Source organism: Curcuma longa, chromosome 3, assembly GCF_044706935.1.
Source record: "Curcuma longa cultivar G26 ecotype Majalengka, Jawa Barat chromosome 3, ITB_CL_G26_1.1, whole genome shotgun sequence".
NCBI lineage: Eukaryota > Viridiplantae > Streptophyta > Magnoliopsida > Zingiberales > Zingiberaceae > Curcuma > Curcuma longa.
In genome coordinates this window covers 8,170,047-8,191,277 of record NC_133863.1, presented here as the reverse complement: position 1 = coordinate 8,191,277, position 21,231 = coordinate 8,170,047, and the positions used below count along the sequence as shown (strand labels likewise).

General features: G+C 37.9%; 2 protein-coding genes and 1 non-coding gene across 3 annotated transcripts; 1 reads left to right on the top strand and 2 right to left on the bottom strand.

Annotated features, from left to right (window-relative positions):
- Positions 1–1,186: 1,186 nt before the first annotated feature.
- TRNAS-GCU (transfer RNA serine (anticodon GCU)) lies at positions 1,187–1,268 on the bottom strand. The gene has a single exon. It is a non-coding gene; the product is annotated as a tRNA-Ser (tRNA).
- A 754-nt stretch (positions 1,269–2,022) lies between these two features.
- LOC141823340 (putative histidine kinase 6) lies at positions 2,023–8,363 on the bottom strand. Its single transcript, XM_074710611.1, has 11 exons — positions 7,953–8,363; positions 7,087–7,320; positions 6,839–7,008; positions 6,096–6,314; positions 5,823–6,009; positions 5,693–5,744; positions 5,379–5,608; positions 5,147–5,245; positions 4,322–5,025; positions 2,978–3,460; positions 2,023–2,575 (listed from the first exon to the last, which is right to left on the bottom strand). The coding sequence occupies exons 1-11, from the start codon at positions 8,361–8,363 to the stop codon at positions 2,308–2,310; spliced, it is 3,057 nt and encodes a 1,018-aa protein (XP_074566712.1). The 3' UTR covers positions 2,023–2,307.
- Positions 8,364–9,547: 1,184 nt separating this feature from the next.
- On the top strand, positions 9,548–13,584 carry LOC141823339 (E3 ubiquitin protein ligase RIE1-like). Its single transcript, XM_074710610.1, has 5 exons — positions 9,548–10,057; positions 11,293–11,412; positions 11,757–11,889; positions 11,966–12,124; positions 13,188–13,584. The coding sequence occupies exons 1-5, from the start codon at positions 9,564–9,566 to the stop codon at positions 13,347–13,349; spliced, it is 1,068 nt and encodes a 355-aa protein (XP_074566711.1). The 5' UTR covers positions 9,548–9,563; the 3' UTR covers positions 13,350–13,584.
- The last annotated feature ends 7,647 nt before the right edge of the window (positions 13,585–21,231 follow it).

Genomic DNA, 21,231 nt, shown 5'->3' with positions numbered 1-21,231 from the left:
AAGGGTAAGTTGACCAGTCAACTTAATTAATTCAGTACGAGTGTTTAGCTATTAATTCTATCTTGTCAACTTACAAATAATAATAAAAAGATAATTCTTCATCTGGCGTATTAAAATTTATTTCCTATTTTAATATATTCTTTAGAATTTTAAAATGTTTCAGAACCATTCATTTAGTTCATTTATCATTAGCCACTCCACCATAATTTCACAGCTAGCTAGTTGGTAGTTGGGCTGCTTGGCTATTGGGTTAATTAACATGATTTAAGTAACTTAGGTGCACACTAAATTACTGTTAACTTTTAAATAATTCACTAAATTCATATAAATTTACATACATAATCAAGTATAATTTATATATGCGGCATTAATTTCGTAGTCAAACCTATTAATGTAGTGCCTTATTGGTTCGATCTCATTCTTAATTATCTGAAATTCATACATAGTCTAATTAGTTAGTCATCATCAACTGTTGTGAGCTGATGTGAGCTGTTGTGAGCTGGTGGCGATCACAAATTAGCAACTTGTGGTGGCCTCAAGTTTGACTACAAGTCACAAGCAATTTACCACCTCCGATCAGACTGCAAGGTCATCCAAGCTCGGCTCGTAATGAAATTAAATAGTTCGCAAACGGCTCGAGCTCGGCTTGAAAAAGACTCATTTTAAAATTAAACGAATTCAGTTCGAGCTTGGTTCAAACATAGCTCATTTAAAAGTTAAACGAGCTTAGTTCGAGCTTGGCTCATTAATATATAATATTTATATTCATGTAATATATATATTCGCAAATCTCTTAACAAATACATTCGTGAGTCTTTAAACGAACATGTTCGCTAGCTCACGAACCAAGTACTGTTAAGCTCGAGCTCGGCTCGATAATATTTTCGAGCTCGAAATCAGACTCGAGCTCGGCTCGTTATCTTAATCAAACGAACTCAAACGAACTTTTTTTCAAGTCGAGACTCAAATAGCTCGTGAGCAGCTTGGCTCGTTTACACCTCTAATAAGAATTAACATTAATATAAAATTTATTATCTTAAATATTATTGACTCAGCCAACAAATCTTTAAGTGATGGTCTATTAGTTTAATCGTTTGAAAATACATTATCTGAGTGCATGAATGAATTTAACGCTGCAAATTTACAGCAAAATAAAAATAATACTAGGAAAAAAAAGATAAAATGACGTCGCCTGAGAGATTCGAACTCTCGCGGGAAAATCCCATGTACTTAGCAGGCACACGCCTTAACCACTCGGCCAAAGCGACTTGAATGATTGAGGTATCATATTATAATGTTTTATCTTTTGTTAGTTAGGCAGATAAATTACTTACCCTATTATTATTAGTATTTTATCATTACTGTATTTATCTGAATTCGAGCCTGCATTTGTTAACTTCTAGATTTCTCACCCATTCAATAAATGAGTTTAGTCTAACTGTACTTGAATATGTAAGAGCTTATATGTTTATTTTATCAAGCATAAAAATTTTATTTATTATTAATACATATTATTCTCAAGCTAAACTTAAATTTTTACCGACTTCAATTATAATTAATATATCCAATATCATAAATATTATGCTCAAGCACCGTCCAAGTATTTTCTGATGAAGGTAACACAACGCTTAATTACGACAAACTAATTGGCTACTTGAAATTGAGTTTCAGAAAAGATCGATCATACCATCAAAACAACAGTAATGACATCTTCAAATGGCTGACTCTTCTTTAACACTTACTAGAACCTACAACAAAAATTCAATGATCCAACAAGCCAAACCTCTTTAAGATGCTAGCAGCTTGCTTTTGTGGGACTAATCTTGATGTTCAGTAATCAGCTCAAGAGATCAAAAACTGGAAGAACAATTATCATCTCAACAATGTCCCCAGCCAAAGAGTTCTCTTCATGATAAAAACCATCACAACCTTGAGTCTCAACTCTAAATTAGCTGCGCGAAGTTGAACATACTTTCTATACAAGGAATGTCTTAATTTATCAAAAAAATTGGAAGAAAAACTACAATATGCATTTCTTTCAACGAATGACAGTGAGAAGCACTTACATCCAAACAACAAATATATCGAACAAAAATAAAGAAAATCGAGAACATCTTCCCTCACTGACAGCTGAAATGGTCGACATTTTGCAGAGCCCATCATACTGCTTTGTACAATGTATCCTTTCTAAGGTTGTTCTGCCACTATTGGCACTAACACCCATCTTGTTACATCCACAACCCCCGTGTCAGAGATCTTTCAGTAGAAAAATACTTGTCATTGTTGGTGCAGGGAGCGATCCTACAGTCATGAGTCTGAATTAGAATTTGATACCAAGAACTTAGCAACTGCCTGATAAAGTTGTTGCTCTTCAAAGGGCTTAGAGACATATCCATCCATTCCAGATTTCATGCACTTCTCATATGTGGCTTGGATCACATCAGCAGTCATGGCAAGAATCGGCAGGTGCCATTTAGAGATCGTAGATTCCTCCCCATATATAGAGTCTCCTTCGTTCTTGACGCATTCATTTGCCATGCTCTCCATCGACCGTATAAGTTTAGTTGCTTCAAACCTGAAAAATAAACCTCTACGTGAGTTCATTAGCTGATTATCTAGCTTTGTCCTGTAGGTGTGACCTCTGAGGATTTATGAGATTCAAATAGTAATGCAATTCACAGAATTTTCGATATTATCAAGCATTACAAGACATGATTTTTTTTTCCTTTTTGGTGATTGTTATCTAGCTTTGATCTGTAGATACAGATTTAACAGTTTCCTATTTTCTAATCACCTGCTCACCTCAGGCCTATCAGATATATAGTGATGCACACTTAGCTAGGAGACGTCGAGCATACAAGCTCATTATGTAAGCAATCGAAAACCAAAGTTTAAAAGATATTCTAGAAAGTTCCAATATTTAGTTTCGAGAAATAAAAACCACCAATTGTGTGAAAAATAAAATTTTGATCCATACCCATCCATTTCAGGCATCTGAACATCCATGAAACAGGCATCAAACTTATGTGGCAGTTGGAGGAGTGAAACAGCATCTTTCCCACTTTCAGCACATTCGACCCTCGCTCCATATTTCTTAAGGATGCCTGCAGCAACTCTAAGATTTACTTTGTTGTCATCGACCACCAATATATTCTTCCCTGCTAATAGAGTGTGCAGATTAGCTGGACCATTCAACATGTCTTTCCTTTGTGACTTTTCTATACCAAGCACATGATGAAGGCATGCTGCCACGGTGCTTGCTCTGAGAGGTTTCATGATCACAGTATCGATACAAGAACCAGGTTTTGTTTTCTCAGATTCACAGGTCACCAAGAGTATGACCTTTGGCAATTCTAGAATGCAACCATTCTGCTTAAGTGACAACAGTTGATCATGCAAGTCAACATCCACACCAGTGTACCATGAGTCTTTTTCAACAAATATGATGTACGGTTGTCTCCTGGACAGTAATTACAGGAAAAGAAAGAATTAATCAAAATGACAATTGAGGTGTATGAAAAGGACAAACATATTAGCAAAATCCTGAATATTATAATAATCAAATGTGTTCGTGCAAATAAATCAGAAAGCATTTTCGGTTAGTGATTGGGCATAACATGTCCATGAGCTAATCTTCTAATTTGAGCAGATCGTGACAAATGGTACCAAAGCAAACCCAATCCTAAGTATGATGAAGTGTTAGGAAAAAGGTTACTTGTATGATGGTGGAGTTGCCACCAAAGTTGTCAATTAGGGATTATTCTAAGCAATAAGTTGGATTTTGAATCTTGAGGGAAATGTCAAGCCTAAAGTATGGAAGATGTTAACACCTTGGTGCAGTGCCCATTCGGTGAATTGTGGGCAATAAAGAGAGTTCAATAGCTTCATGGGTAAGCTATTACTATCTCGTGTTTAAGCATTTCGGGTTAGTAGTTGGGCTTGATACATAAGAGGTCAGTTCTCTTATCTGGGTAACTGTGACAGTTAAACAATATATATACATTGAGCAAATGCAGGTAAGGCATATTATCAATCTAAATTGGACACAGGATGGAACCAAGATTACAGTGTTGATTTATATAAATTTTGATGATGATATGAAAAATGTGCCATGTAAACAAGGCATGGTACAATTCCACATAATCTGGTTCATGCCAAAGTTAATAAAGAGAGCTAGTTCATTTTGTTCATGTGGTAGTGGCCAGATCAGCAGCATGTCTTTCCATGATATTGATCAAGAAACCGAGGCAATAATAGCATGCACTGAAAAATATAGATCCTTCAATAGCGAGCAGAAAAAAACATACACTGTGAGACGTACCCAGTTTTTAGACTACCATTCCGTCCAACCAAGGAAATTAATGCCGTCTTGACTGTTTCTGAAATGTCAACAGCTATGCCCAACCTATTTAAATGGTACTGTGTTACAGCACTTCTAACTGGTTTGCCATCAATTAGGAATGCTTTCATTCCAGTAAACCCAGAAGGTATAACCTCAAAAGGAGATCTCTTTGTCTCTGTAATTGTCTCTTTATTGCAGCTTTTGACAACGGCACTAAACGTAAACGTACTTCCAACATTTGGTTGGCTGATAAAGCTAATTTGCCCGCCCATCAATTCAACCAGACATTTAGTAATGCTCAAGCCAATCCCAGTTCCTCCATAGTTTCTGGAAGTTGAGCTGTCAGCTTGCATGAAAGGTGTGAAGACACGATCCTGGGCTCGTAAGGGGATCCCAATCCCTGTATCTTCAACACTGACAATCAGAGTGACATTTTCCTCAGCTCTCTTGGATGTCACTTCACTTCCTGAGAACTCAGGTGATAATTTTTCATCTGAAAGTAGAAGCTTGAAATTCTCCCAACTATTTCTAGCATCCGGAGCTTGAAATCCACTCAAAGTATTAAAATTATGAACTTTATCTGCTCTCGTTTGCCCATTTAAGCCAGCATAAACTTCTTCTATCCCTGGTTTTGAGTTCTCAGCCAAATGGACTTGAACAAATATATGGCCCCTCTCAGTAAACTGTGAAAGTATGAATGAGTTATGAACAGGATATAAGCAAAATGACAGATCAATTGCTCCCTCAAGGTTTCAAGTTAGAGTCTACCCAAAGATAATAGAAAAAAAAAATTCCAGGACTTACTTTAACTGAATTTCCCACTAGATTTGTTACTATCTGCCGAAATCTCCCAGGGTCGCCAGTGACGACTTCTGGAACTTTATCAGATACAAATACAGCAAGCTGTAATCAGCCAACACATAAGAAACATACTAGAAATTGCATGCAGTAAATTCATCGATAAAACCACTTAGTCATGGAAAAGGAAAGAGTAGAATAACTCAAAAGAACTTCATCCTAAGGGACATAGGCTTACTTCAATGCCCTTCTCTCTTGATTTTGAAGAAAATAAGGAGATCACATCATCAAGGTTCGACCTCAAATCAAATGGAACTGCCTCAATCTCCAACTTGCCAGCTTCAATTTTTGCCCGGTCAAGAACTTCATTGATTAGTGAAATTAATGCTTTGCCACAAACTTGAGCAGTTTGAGCATAGTCCTTTTGGGTTAAATTAAGGTCAGTATCCAAAAGCATGTCTAACATTCCTGCCATAACAATTGATAACGGACAGTTTACACACTAGCAAATCATATAAATCCAAAAAATGACAGCAGAAAGAGGATCAATACCTAGTACACCATTCATAGGTGTTCTTATCTCATGTGATACAGTTGCAAGAAACTGTCATATTAGCAAAAGGAAAGAAATTAGAAATATGAATAAAAGAGGAATTTCATGATCCAAAGGAAATGCCCATACCTGAGATTTTGCAACATCTGCAGCCTCTGCTTGAACTTTTAGTTCTTCCATCTTCCGACAATCTTCTTTAACATTGTCATAATGATTCTTTGCAGTAAATACTATGTAACCACCAAGCATGATGATTACAAAGATACCAAATGGAGTTGTAATAGCAGACAGTGGAAGGCGAGGTTTTTCCCTGTACCTGAATAATACAACCAATTATTTTAGCAAGCATGAAATGCCTGGGAAAAAAGAATTGCATGTGTAAACTAATTTGTAACACCTAACCTGCAATGCATTTGGTGCTTCCTGAATGGATCTCCAAAATCAAGCATGCTGACATGTGAAAGAGGCATATAACCCTCTGGATCTTGAGGTCCATACATGATCAGGGATTCAGTAGTATTGGTTATATCATAAACATTTACCTCAATATCTTGACTACCAGCAAGCTGCCTCAATAAATTTTCCACAAGTGACTCTACATCAAACGCACCCCCAAGATATCTGTGAAGAAGCAAGCATTTCAAGGTGGAGGATGCTAAAAGACTATTGTCTGAAGATAAACTTATAAAATAAAATGCTTGAGCAAAACACGATAAAGAAATATAGCTAATATTAGGACTAACAGATTGCAGTTTAGATATACAATACAACAATTAGCTGTAATTCTCAACTATTTAGAATCATCTACAATGAATCTCCTGCCAATCAAATTTATTGGGCTATATTGCTAGTAAAATCCATTTTATCAAGAAATAAGATATATTTTTAGTTTTTCATTTGAGTGATATGGCAAAATTCTAAACCCATTCAGGAAAAATGAATGCATTATTGATAAGGCCTAGATTTGGCAACTTATTCTTTGTTATTAGGCAGGTTCTCTCATGAGGCAAATTAAAATTTACCTTAAGCCATTAAATACTTGAAGGTATTACTCATAAATCAAATAGCATGTAATGAAGATGTTAGTAGAAGAGGGCCAATAGCATTGGAATAAATTAAAGTACATGTATAAAACACTATCTCACCCTGCAGTCGCTTGCACACGTTGTTCTACTGTTGCATCCTCAGGAAGGCCAGCATAATATACTGGAAATGTCAAAACTACACCAAGATGATTCGACTTAAGAAGCCTAAAAGGCTTTGTGAGAACAGCTTTCCCAGTAGCCCTAGCCCGTAAAATATTCTCTCTATCCTCCTGCATAAGACACAGGAATCAACAAAAGCTAAATGAACAAAGGCATCGGCAGAATTAATAAGTTGCCAAGTGCTAAACCTCGCCAGACATCATATCAAGTGCCCCAATATGAGATACAGTCTCCTGGGAATAAATTACGGGAGCATACTCATCCTGTACAGGTGATGGCTCTCTTTTCATGGTCATGATCGTCCACCCCTGCCGACTCTCGAATGTTTCCCTCCGGGAATGAACAACTCGCTCAGCATATGCCACCCCATTCAACAGAGGTCGTTCAAAGGCTGTTTTCGCAGTGTAGTATGCAAATGTCTCCTGCATTTGAACTCAAATTAACTCAAGCACAATGCTCAAATAGGTAACAACAAAAGAGTGATTTAAACAATGTAAATTAGTAAACTATTCTTCTTTCAAAAAGAATCAGTGATATGAGACTTATCAAGAATCACAAAGTAATGTTTTCGCAGTGTAGTATGTAAGTGTCTTCTGCAATCAAACTAATATTAACTCACCCACAATGCATGAGAAGGTAAGAACACAAAACGGATTTAACCATTACAGACAACTAAAATATCCTTTCAATAAAATGTATCACCGATACCAGAATCTTGCATATGACTATCCAATGGGTAGTAACAGAAGATACGTAGTTTTTCAGTATAAAGGGAAGCAAGATGGGGAAAAGTAATGTCTTTAGCTGTTAAATTAAAAGAGCATTAATGTAGGTAGTTATCAAACATGGCTAGGGAAAAAAATGAGCAAGAGAAGATTAGGAGACACCTGTCTTTGTCTTCAGACTTCAAAGAGAGGTAAAAGGAAAGAACTAGAGGATCAACCAAACAGGAGAACACATAACATAAATACCCACTCAATTAAGAGAAACACAACAACAACAAAAAGGAACAAAAGTGGAAATGAATAAAGACTAAGACCTCTACTTGTCCCACCTGATCAAGTGCTGGTGGCTGCTTCTGGTAGTAGAAAGTGGAGATGAGAATGCCGAGGGCGTGCACATGGTTGACGCTTACAGCAAACTGGTCCTGGATCATCCTCGCACGCTCCTCGCACATGCTCACCAGCGCCTCCTCCGCCTTGACCGTGTTCTCCCTCCGGAAGTAGCAGTGCGAGGCCAAGAACACGCCCACCGCAATCGCCACTCCAGCAACCACCGCTGCCCTCCGGCTCCACCACCACATCATCTTCCTTCTGTCCTCCATGAATGCCCCCTTCCTTTTCCAACACAAAGTCGCACCACCACGCTTTTGCAAAATTCCCACCTTTGGATCTGCTTTCTCGTTCTGCGGCAGGGGAACGTCCAAATTGCAGTTTAGCTTGGTTTGGCTCCAAGCAAACGGCATCAATTCTTGTGTTGATTTGCGGGAAAGAATGAAGGCGTGGTTAAGACCTTCTTAAAAGGGGGAAAACCCCGCTTATCCCAATGGCAATGAGCGAGACAGCCAGCTCGCCTCTCTCTCTCCTATGGCATTCTTCTCTGTTGTCTCTCTCTCCTCCATTAAAAAATACAAAGCAAAGGCGAGTCAAGTTGTGGTTTGGTACTGGCGACAACAACTGAGCACGTTCGTCTCTCTCCCATTCCACTCTGTATTTAAAAAGCTCAAAGAGTGGAAAAAACACAACCTTTAAGTTCAGAATTGAGATTTAAGGGAAGCATGAAACCGGAGCACAATTACGCGAGAAGCTTACAATATTTTTGAGAAAAATCGCTTTCCCAGAGCGGTAGCGTCGAGGATTTAGCTCAAGATACGCGGCCCTTTGTTCCTATTTAAAATCCCGCTTCTTCCGCTTCCACCGAACTCCCACTTCCCACTCCTAACCTACATTTCCAAAAAAAAAAAAAAAATTCTTGTTCTTCCCTCGCTCTCAGCGATTTGTTTTTAGTTGCAATCTACCTGTTCTTCAAAGGAATCCCTTGCGATTGGCTTCCACCTCCAAGACCAGATTATGCAAGCCAGTGTCAAGTATGCTAGCAAGCTGCAACCAAGAAGACCCCCTCTTTTTTTTTTTTTTTTTTTTTTTTTTTGCTCTACTCCTCTCGGATTCACCTTCGCCCGAAGCAACTTCGGGTTCCAGGCCAGCTCCCGCCCCAAATCCGGTGATCGTGAAGGCCTTTTCGTTGTCGAAAGAGATATCCAGAGCTCGAAAGATTAGGGTTTTAGTAGTTTCCCATGACTGCGCAGAACCACAGGGAAGCGAGGGGAAAGAACACGTCGACCTCCGATCGCAGTCGCCAGCGACAAAGGACAACTACACACAGCTAATAGCTTTGAGCTCAGGTTCCAAAGGAGTAGTTCTTTTTTTACATTAATATAATAATTTTTTCATTCATCAAAATATTTTTAGAATTATAAAAATTAAAAATTCGACCTAAATATAATGTTTTCTGCGCTAAAATGTAATTCTTAATTTCTGAAAAAAGTTAATGATTTGTAATTTTACTAATAAGCTATAATTTCTACCCTAATTCCGAATTCTAACTTTATAAGGACTAAAGTGTAAAAGAGAGCACCGGCGGTGACGACGAGAGGAGCGAAAAGTGAATGGAGAGAGAAGAGGACTTGACCGCCTCGGCCCTTCTCCGGCCGGAGACTCCGCCTCCTCCGCATCCGCAGAGTCCAACTTCCCGGACGAACCGCCTGGCCTCCATCCTCGGCCGCGCCGCCGGGCGCCGCCGGCCCTCGATGCTCGTCCGCGAGACGGCGGCGCTCCAGCTGGAGGAACGCCGTGCCAATTGGGCCTACTCCAGGCCGGTGGTGGCGCTCGACATCTCCTGGAACCTGGCCTTCGCCGCCGTGTCCGTTGCCGTGCTCGGCGCCACCGCGTGCGAGCGCCCTGGCGCGCCGCTCCGCCTCTGGATCGCGGGCTACGCGGTTCAGTGCGTGTTTCATGTGTTTCTGGTCTGGTCGGAGTACCGGCGGCGGGTAGGCGGTGGGAGGCGAGATGCGGAGCACGACGGGCGGGCGGCGCCGAACTCGGCCGTTGAGGGCAGCGAGGAGGATCTAGACGGGGATGGAGCCAGAAGCAGGCAAAGGAGGTATGGTATAACTATAATACTAGTTAAATTTTGCTCATACTGGTTGCTTTCATTAATCTGTGGATTTTTGCTAATTTCTTGCATTTGATTCTCTCTCTTGATGTAAAATGATGCAAAGTAGATGATTGGGATCTTTATTACGAAGAAGAAAGACGAAAAGATAAGACTGATTGATTACTCAAATGATCATACCATTCCCTTCAAGTTCATACATCCAAAGATCTTTTGTAGTTAAACTAACCAAAGATGGCAAGTATATCTTAATTGGTCACTCATGATCATGCACAATAAAGGTTTGGTTAAGCCGTTAAATTCATGATCGTAAGTATAGGGGTATCATTGTGTGTGACAAAATGGAAATATAGTAAATAAGTACAGAATAGAAAAGTAAGTCCTTGATCATTTTAGTTTTATATGTGAATTAATATATGTTTACTGTGAGGGAAGAGGAAGTTGGTTAAGTGAGAGAGAAAGGAAAAAAGAGGAATTGCATATCTTATCTCCATTCATCTGGTTTTAGATGGGAGAATGAAAGGACCGGAAGTAAATGTTGTGTTTGTTAGAGGCTAAAACTTCCTTTCTTCATTTCGATATGATTTGTGCAGAAATTGAATGAAAGAACTTGACAGAAATCCTCTTTTTTTTTTCCTTCCAATTGACAACAGAAATTTAACAAATATTGACAAATTCATTTCTTTTCCCTCCTGTTTCCCTCCAGGTGAATACACCATAAGACATATTCTATCTCTCTTTCATAACTCAACATTTATATCTTTACTAAACAAGTACATTATATTTGATTTGGAGCACAGGGTTTAAGGCACTAAATTGAGGCCCATGAATTACATGTTAAGAATGAAGTGGGCACATGCTAGACAGAGTTCAATTCTTCAATAGATGGGACTGTGAAGTTAAGATCTTGCCTTTAAGTATCTTGTTTATTTTTTGTGGTCCTGAACTCATTGTTAAACCAAGTAGATAACACAGCTGGTATATGCTACATCTGTATCTTGTTGATTAGAACAATTATTTTCACTTAACTTATAGCTTGTTGCTTTATTAAATGTCAACTATGGATCTCAGTCATTTAACAAACGCTATTTTCCTGTTTGATGTGTCTTCTTGACCTAGATGCAATGATGTTCTTGGCAGCATGCTGACTTTTAAGATATGATTGTTGACTCAAAAGTACGCTTTTATTTTTTTCGCTGACCGTCATGGTGATTGGATGCCAGCTTTGCTAAACGATGTGAATCACTTCATACCATTCTATCATTTCTGTGGTGGATTATTGGCTTTTTCTGGATCGTCTCTGGTGGCAAAGACCTCGTACAAAATGCTCCTAGGCTCTACTGGTATTCCCCAAATCATAATAATTCTTTTCAGTGATACCAGCTTACTTGATTCATCAGCATTAGAAGTTCAGCATGTGCTAGTTTATACTTAGTATGCAATCAAACACTACCAATCATAAAAAAATGCTTGTAAACTATGAAAGGTCTTCATTTTTTGAATAATCACGAAGTAGTTATTCTCGCAATTATTGCCCTAAGTTGTACCTCTTTGAGGTCGTCCATAGAAATCCCATGATATCCAAATTATATCTCGATCATGCTTGAAATCCCTGACTGTGGCATGACTTATTCTGAATGATTGTCTATTTTATGTGCACGTAATATTTTGGCTTGTTGATGAACAGGTTAACTGTGATTTTCCTAGCATTTGATGTGTTCTTTGCTATCTTTTGCGTTGCTTTGGCTTTTGTTATCGGGATTGCACTGTGTTGCTGCTTGCCTTGTATCATTACAATTCTGTATGCCATGGCAGGCCAGGTAAGCATGTCATTCACGTCAAGACTAAGAATTCCCTTGTTATGTAACTCATCATAAAATATCTTGATGTACACAGGAAGGTGCATTGGAAGCAGATATTAGTGTTCTTCCAAAATACCAGTATCATGCTTCTTGTGAAGACCAAGAAAAGACAGCTGAGGAAGGAGTTATGGTCCCCTTGAATCCTGGCTATGGAAATTTATCGAGTGCACGAGTTCTTCCACATGAAGATGCGGTAATAACACTTATCTTTGGTTGCTAGAATAAGATAAAATCTAAAACACTTATCTTCCGTTGCAAGAAAAACATAAAATCTAAACTTTTCTATTATAAAATTTTTAACAACTTAATTTTAAAACACATTATAAAGCGCTCAACTAGAAGTAATGCCATAATTTCCTTGCTACATGATCTAAAACTTTGTTGTGATGAATTTTTTTATTGATTTGAATAAATGTTCTATAAATTCAAGAAAAAAATTTTGATGCTCTAGTGAACAAATTAAACTAACTGTTGTTTGATCATTGTCAATAAAGCATAATTTTTACAGATGTTCAGCGTAACACAATTATCTGCAGATACTTGAACCATTCAACTAAACCCCTACACTCATGTCGGACATTGAGTCTGATTTTGACACTCACATTGGACAGAACCTCTGTCGATTATGCTTGCTAGAACGATTAATGATGAAAAGAAGCATCAATATTGGCTCTAATACCATGTAGAAGTTAGTAGTGCTTGACACTCATGGCCTACCTATGTTTATGATTTATCAATATAATCATACTTTCATCGTTGTGTTATTTTGTTGTTATAATTATGTCCCTAAGAAAAGAGAACTTGAGAACCATAAATTTGAGTGACTTATTTGTGATAGCGACTGAGCTGTATCAAATTGTAATTAGAGCTCAAAACATGCGCATTTTTTATCACACACGCCTTCCATTACATTTTTCTGCTGTGTGATTTGGAAGTTTGCTAGAGATTAAAGCATGTTGGAGCCTACAAAGAAACTGGAAGAGTTGAGCAAAAACTTCTATTTGTGAAAAATGAAAAAACAGCAACAATTTTCCAATGTTAAACAGTGGATGGAGCCATCATATCACTATAATTGTCTTGTGCCTAAATCATCGTCTCATGTTAGTTGTTCCTCAAATTCATGGTAAAAACTCGAGAAGATTGCTTATGTTATTTAACTGCAACACTTGAAGGTTATTTACTGCATCTCTTGCTTTGTTGTATTGTTTTGTGCACAAGACTACTCATTTTGACAACCTCATCGACCTCCATTCCAGGAATGTTGCATTTGTCTCACACCCTACGAAGAGGGAGTTGAACTGCTTGCGATGCCATGCAACCATCACTTCCATTCTTCTTGCATCGCAAAATGGCTTCGGATCCATGCTACCTGCCCGCTCTGCAAGTACAACATTCTCAAGGGCAGCGACATTGTTTGATCGACAGTGATTGTCACCATCATCCCATTGTACATGTCCTGTTGTACATGTTGAAATACACAAAAAAAGGTTAAGTTAGCACGACCCACCATCCCGAAAAGGGAAGACAAGACCAAAAATATCATTGTGAACTTTGGATCCTTTTAAAATTGCACTTACAAATGGCTCTATCTCATCATTATCGACTGCATATATTATGGTTAAGGAATATAATTATTTTTTGTTTGTTATGAAAGCTTTAATTGTTATAGATTGAATCAGTTTGGAAGTAAATAATTCATCTTTGCTTCATCTATCCATATTTGTTGTCATTAGTTTTGGTAGTTTTTCTTCACATTGGTCTTTAGTTCAAATGAGTCCCTGTATGAAACCTATGAAATTGGAATTCCAATTTTATATTTCTAGAGAATTACTTTATTTTGAAATAAGAGATTGTATTCTAACTATCAAAAATGGAATATTAAATTCCACCAAAAGTTATATTCAATTTTTTCCATTGCTTTATTATTTGTAGAATCCATAATTGGCTAAGATAAAACCAGGTAGAGAACTCATATATCCATTTCTTTCGATCGTTTGATAGACTTGATCAATCAAAAAACACAACAAAAAATTATCTTTCACTTAAGGAAATTATATTAAGTCTATGAATTTTATTTTCTTGAACTTTTGAAACTCTTGGTTTTGGAAATTGAGACACATGGCATATCAAGTGAAAACTCAAAATTGATCTATTTGAATCAAGCATCTGTTGGAATCTATCTACAGATGACCAAAGATGCTGAGTCTTTTACATTGGAGGATACTATTGAGTTGTTCCAGTACTCGAAAACCTTGGTAAGCTTTTGATTTAACCTTCCTTCTCACTTGTCGATTCAGATTCTCCACTTTGGACTATCAAGCAATTGATGATGATTGTATTTGGAAAAATAGGGAAACCATCCGACAGATGAACACGCTGTTCTGTTGGCTCATTCAAAGCATGGGTTCTTAATCAAACATCGCAAAACTGTCGTCACCTTACCAAAGGTATGCTAATTTCTAACTGAACTAGTTCAAATTATCCCATAATTAAGTTGATTTAGCTCTAGATGTCACTAACTTAAGCAATTAAACCTCTTAAAACCTTCAATAACTATACAACCAACAACAACAACCAAGCCTTATCCCATTAGGTAGGGTCAGCTATATAGATCTTTCTTCGCTAGTAAGCTTTTACCTCTACTATATCATTATTTATATTTAAATAAATTTTATCTTATTTTAGTATTGTTCACCAAGTCTTTTTATATCTTCCTCTCTTTGTTTGATGTGCACATTTGATATAGTTTCACATCGCCTAACTGGAGCATCTATTGTTCGTCCATGTACATGTTCAACCATACTTTTCGGTCCTCAATAAGTACTACCTACGATCCTACGGGTTATAAGTACTAGCTCTGCGTTCTATACCATGGAGCCTTTAGTACTACGGGCTTAGTCTCTACATAGTAGAAAGTCCAAGAGTACTTGGTTAATTTCATTTTGGTTTTTTTCCCCTACCCTCCCCTAGCCTACGAAGTAGTAGCTCAGCGTTCTATACCTTATACGGGCTGAGTTTCCTTGTTTATATACTTGAGAGAGTACTATATCTTGCGTTCTATAAGAGAGGTTGGAGGGTTTTTTTTCCCTAAAGGTGGGACATATAAGGTATAGTATTTTTTGCTGCCTAAAGGTGCGTTCTATAAGTCAGACTCTTTTGTTGCCATTATTTATTGAAGGGAAGAATTCATCCCCACTTGGGAGTTTATTACTCTTGTTTACAAAATGTCTATCTAAATAAACGGACAGAAAAGTAACATGACAGACGTGGCATTCCTACCATGTCGTTCATTATTCTATTAATTGAATCAAGGGTGGATAAGGTTAGGTGAAAATTCCAAAGGGTATTTATTTTGGGCGGACACAATTAAAATTTCCTATATTTAAATCTCAGTAAGTGGGAAATAATCATCTTCCAAATGGCCAATATGTTTGTGTATTAATACATGTTTGATGCAGGAAGCTATTTGTATTTCTTAGCCACAGATGGTTTCTGTGTGCATGTTCCTATAGAGATGTTATCCCATGCCCAATTTCTTGCTATAGATAATAGAATCTGATGGTGCATTTGTTTCATTAAAATGGTTATTTATTCCCAAGGAAGACAAATCGGACTACTAATTACCTCATAATTCTTATTCTTTACTCATTTGCTATGCTCAGAGTTTCACCCCCCAGACCATTACGTTGGAAGCCAGTTTGAAGCTTTTGTCGAGCAAGAAAGCGAAGATGAGTGACTTAATATATGAGTTCATTATCCAATTAAGTGACTTACTACCATTTGCTATGCTCAGATGAGTGGTCGGCGTAAAGGTAGCCTTAGCAATTACCCTATATATGGAGAAGACTCCTGGGAATGAATGGAAGGAAGCATAGGATTTGAAGCTTAATTTTGTCCAAACACCATGCAAGCTCTATCGGTGTTTGCTCGCATGAAGACGACACAACTCGATGAACATTTATTTGCCGAGAAGCTTCACCGTAATTCATTTTCATTGGAGACCTTTAGACCTTTCGAGTTATGCACATTAACATTTTTGACTTGTATGTGCAACTCCAGCTCTCACGAGTTCTGTTATTTAAGCTGCAATTCTTGTTGTGCAGAGAGAAATATAGAGTCTCACTACATAGCCATCTTTGAAAACTTAGGAAACTACTTGAGTCAGTTCATTTATCATATTCGTTATTAATTTAATGCATAAGATTCTATTCTCGCGGTTTGTCTTTCATGTTAACGTATTATTCATGCGTTAAAGAAAACATAAAAATACAATTAAAAAACAAATACAATTATATATATGTATATAGTATTAAAATTATTTTTAAAAAATTTCTCATTTCTTTTAAAGAATTGAAAATTAGATTTGGATAAAATATTATCTCTAAATATTAAAACTTTAAATGCGAAAAAAATTATTTGTTAATTATGTATGGTAAAATGACAATTTAAAAACTGAAATGCCTCGAGTTTATTTTCATTTGAATTTTGTTTTCCAGTTCAAATTCTTTCGAATGAATAACAATGCCTGGGTTTCATTGTGAATCGATCATTAATATCTGATGTTTCTAACTAATCTGGGCTTTAATGTGAATTTTAGGCCCAATCTTCTTCATCTCAATCATCTTCCAGTCATTCCCTCCGTAACCTAATTTATTAAATGGATAATTTTCAAATGTCTACCAATATTTGTGAATATTTTCAAAATACTCACATGACTTGATTAATATTATTTTTTAAAAAATTATTTTATTATCAACTATTTTAGGAAAGTAAAAATAAATATTTTGATAATAAAACAAAAAAATTAAAGTATTTTAACATTAATTAAATTTTTGGGCATTTTAAAACATTCTAAAACTCTAAAACAATTGGAGGCTTTTTAATAATTACCGTTTATATATATATATATATATATATATTAACTATAAAAACCTAACCTAAGCGACGGCTTCCACCCAAAAACCTAACCAGCCATGCGACGCAACGCAATCCCCTCCGCCATTGACGAGGCCGCTATTGACGAGGCCGCCATTAACGCTGCCAAAGCCGCTGCGGACCTTACAGAGGCTGTTTTAGCCGCTAGAAAGGCCTCTGTGGCCGCGGCCAAAGCCGCCTCCGCGGCGAAAGCGGCCGCCTCCTCGAAAGCGGCCGCCTCCGTGGCGAAAGCGACCGCCTCCGCCATTGACGAGGCCGCTGCGACCGCTGGCAAATCCGCGGCGGCCGTTGACGAGGCTGTTTTGACCGCTGACGAGGCGAAGCGGCCGCCTCCGCGGCGAAAGCGGCCTCCGCGGCGAACGCGGCCGCCTCCGCGGCGACAACGGCCGCCTCTGCTGCGGCCGTTACTGCCATTACGCGGCAGCGGCCGCCGAGGCCGCGGTCATCAAGGTCACCGAGGCAACAGCGGCCGTCGCTGAGGCGACAGCGGCCACCTCCGTCTGGGTCCAATCGATTTTGGAGGCAGCAGCAGAGCACTAGCGCAAGGGCAGCAAGGGTACTAGGCAATAGAAGGGCTTTCCGTCCGATATTCCTAGTTTTTGTATTTCCAATGTTAAACACTGGATGGCGCCACCATATCACTATAATTTTGTCTTGTGCCTAAATTATCGTCTATGTTAGTTGTTCCTCAAATTCATGTATAAACTCGAGAAGATTGCTTATGTTATTTAACTGCAACACTTACGTTATTTACTGTATTATCTCTTGCTTTGTCGTATTGTTTTGTGCACAAGACTACTCATTTTGATAACCTCACCGACCTCCATTCCAAGAATGTTGCATTGGTCTCACACCCTACGAAGATGGAGTTGAACTGCTTGCAATGTCATGCAACCATCACTTCCATTCTTCTTGCGTCGCAAAATGGCTTCGGATCCATGCTACCTGCCCGCTCTGCAAGTACAACATTCTCAAGGACAGCGACATTGTTTGATCGACAGTGATTGTCACCATCATCCCATTGTACATGTCCTGTTGTACATGTTGAAATACACAGAAAAGGTTAAGTTAGCACGACCCACCATCCCGAAATGCAATAGCTTGGACAAGTGCTTGGTTTGAGAAAATCTATGGGTTTATACTCTCCAGGTATTGCCCTTGTTGTGGGTTCCCTGTTTGATCTAACATTAGAAAAGGGAAAACAAGACCAAAAATAACATTGTGAACTTTGGATCCTTTTAAAATTGCACTTACAGATGGCTCGATCTCATCATTATCGACTGCATATTTTATGGTTAAGGAATATAATTATTTTTTGTTTGTTATGAAAGCTTTAATTGTTATGGATTGAATCAGTTTTGATGTAAATAATTCATCTTTGCCTTCATCTATCCATATTTGTTGTCACTAATTTTGTGTAGTTTTTCTCCACAATGGTCTTTAGTTCAAATGAATCCCTGTATTATCAAAAATGGAATATTAAATTCCACCAAAAGTTATATTCCATTGTTTCCATTGCTTTATTATTTGTAGAATCCATCATTGGCTAAGATAAAACCAGACAGATGAACCCATATATCCATTTCTTTCGATTGTTTAATAGACTTCAATCAAAAAACACAACAGAAAATTATCCATCCCTTAAATGATCTTGTATAAATAAATCATTTGTTTTAAGATACCATTTCATTGGAAAACAAAAATTCTCAACTAAACAACCATAACAAAATTTAAACCTGGAGAAAGAACAAAACTGTCATCTGAGTGATTTACAAATTGGATCTCTACAGAAGGAACCTAACCCCAACTCCTTGCCTATTGTGCTTCGTGTTAAAGTACTTGGGTTATATGCGGGACCATCGAACAAGCAAACACTGACTTAGCCTAGAGATAAGAGAACATGTTCCAAAGTGCTCTCCAAGTATTTTGAGAATGTGTTATTAGCTTGCTTGGCTCCTCACCCGAAGCTCCAATTTTACGCCCATGGCTGTTAATTCTGCTGCCAAATACTTGAACACGTGAGGCATTGCCACAGTTTCCATTCCTTTGCCGGTTTTGCAAGCTTGGCATGTATAGCTCTTGGAAGTTCTAGCAGGCGGGAGACCGTGGATTTCACGCGCCACCAACTTCTTTTGGGGTTGTATAATGGTGGCAGTGAGTACACTGCCACAGTAGGAGCAGACATCAGCTATGTGGTAATCAGAGCAGGAATGGAGCCTGTCATGTAAAAGGTAGGCTGCTCCATGGGCAAGAACTGCATCGCGTTCCATTTCTCCAAACCGAATACCTCCGCCTCGTTTCCTTCCTCCGATGGGTTGTCTGGTGATCTGATCCACAGTTCCGGTAGAGCGCACCTGAGTCATTAATACAAGTTAATCCAGTTCGGCAGAAAGATCACAAACTATCACTATCACTATATGTAAAGGTTGGATTCTAATTTACTGCACTGTTCCACTTAATGGTTTACATGTAGGGATAATTTACACAAGGAATAGAACTTGCCTATAATAAGATTATTATACCAACATAAGAGCCACGTAGTATTTTTCTATTGCAGAGCCAAATTTTGCGAATAAACAGGAAATGGAGAAAGATCACCTGAAATTTGTCAGAAACCATGTGGCGGAGCCGCTGGTAATAAACAGGCCCTATAAAAATCTCACAAGACAACTCTGTTCCATAAACTCCACTGTGCAGTACCTCTACTCCATGGTGGTTGAAACCGTAAGCAGTCAGCATCGCACCTAGTTCATCAACCACTGAGCTAGATTTGGATTTCTCAGCTTCCAAACAAGAAATAAAAAATCTTACTGAATTAAAGAGGTACACTGTAGGTTCATACCACGCAAAGAGATTCCCTGGGTATTTTCCATCAAATCATCACAAACAAAAAACAAAGATCTTACTGAATTAAAAGGAAAAGCACTGCAAGTTCATACCACGCAAGGAGATTCCCTAAGTATTTTCCATCAAATCATCACAAACAAGAAACAAATATCTTACTGAATTAAAAGGAAAAGCACTGCAAGTTCATACCACGCAAGGAGCGTAAGCATTGGACCTCGCAGAAGTTTGACTGATCATTTACTAAGTGAAGTGAATCATATCATACTAGCTCTTTCTTTTCCTAAGTTCCGTTTATCATAATACTGAACCGCTTCTTTATCTTTCCGAATGAAAGGGACCTTAGAAAGGGGCAGGTGGTGCGTCGTCTGCTGGTGCGGGTGCGTCGTCAGCTGCTGCGGGTGGTGCGGGTGGCGTCAGAATGTTTTGGACCGCGGCCTCGGAGCAAGCGACGACCGCAGCGGCCTCGGAGCAAGCGACGACCGCGGCCTCGGCGGCCGCTGCCGCCTCAGTGGCAGTCGCCGAGGCGGCGACGGCCTCGGCCGTAGCGGTCAGGGCAGCATCGACAGCGGTCCGGGCAGCATGCGCAGCGGTCCGGGCAGCATCCACAGCGGCCCAGGTAATATCCGCAGAGGCCTGGGCAGCGGCGACAATATCCGCAACGGCAGCAATATCGAGATGGCGATTAGGCATGGGGAGGAGCGTGTGGGGACGGCGGCGGAAAGGAGAGGAACATGAGCGCTTAAATAAGCGCTAGAGGCGATGGAGATTTTTGTTAGGGTTTAGTATTCTGTCAATTTTTGTCGTCAGGTACACTTAATTTTGGAAAATTCCACCATACTTTCCATTTGTATTGAATCGAATAAAAAATAAATACTTAGTTTTTTTATTAAACATTTTTATGGTCCTAAAAAAAAATTAAATTTATATAAAATGACATGCTTTGCTTGATTTTTTAATTAATATATATAATTTTAAAAAAAAAAGTAAATCTATTAATGAGTTTTAATTAAAAGTTATTGATAATTTAAAAGAATAAATATATTTATTTTAAATATTAATACCTTATATTTTTAACGGACTTATAAATTTATTCATATTTTTTTTATTTTGGGATTTTAATAAAAATAAAAAATATATAAAAGAATATTAATAAAAATATAAACTTTTTTGTTTTCTAATTTTTAATAGTTAATTATAAAAAAATAAAAGTGAAATAAAGGAAAAAAGAAAAGAAAATTAAAAATATATATAGCCTCTTTTAAACGGTTTAATTTAATCTAATATGTACTTTTCATTATTTTAAGCTTTATCGTATTAAAAAACCCATGAATCACAACTCTCTTTTTTTTCCAAGTTCTTCCTAATTTGATGAACGTATTTATTATAATTTTATATTATCTAATTAAAGATTTATTAATCATCTAAGTATATATATTTATATAATTTTAAATATATTTCTTATAGAGTTTTCTCTCAATAAATATAATTTTAATTTTTTAATACTCTTAAATTTTTATT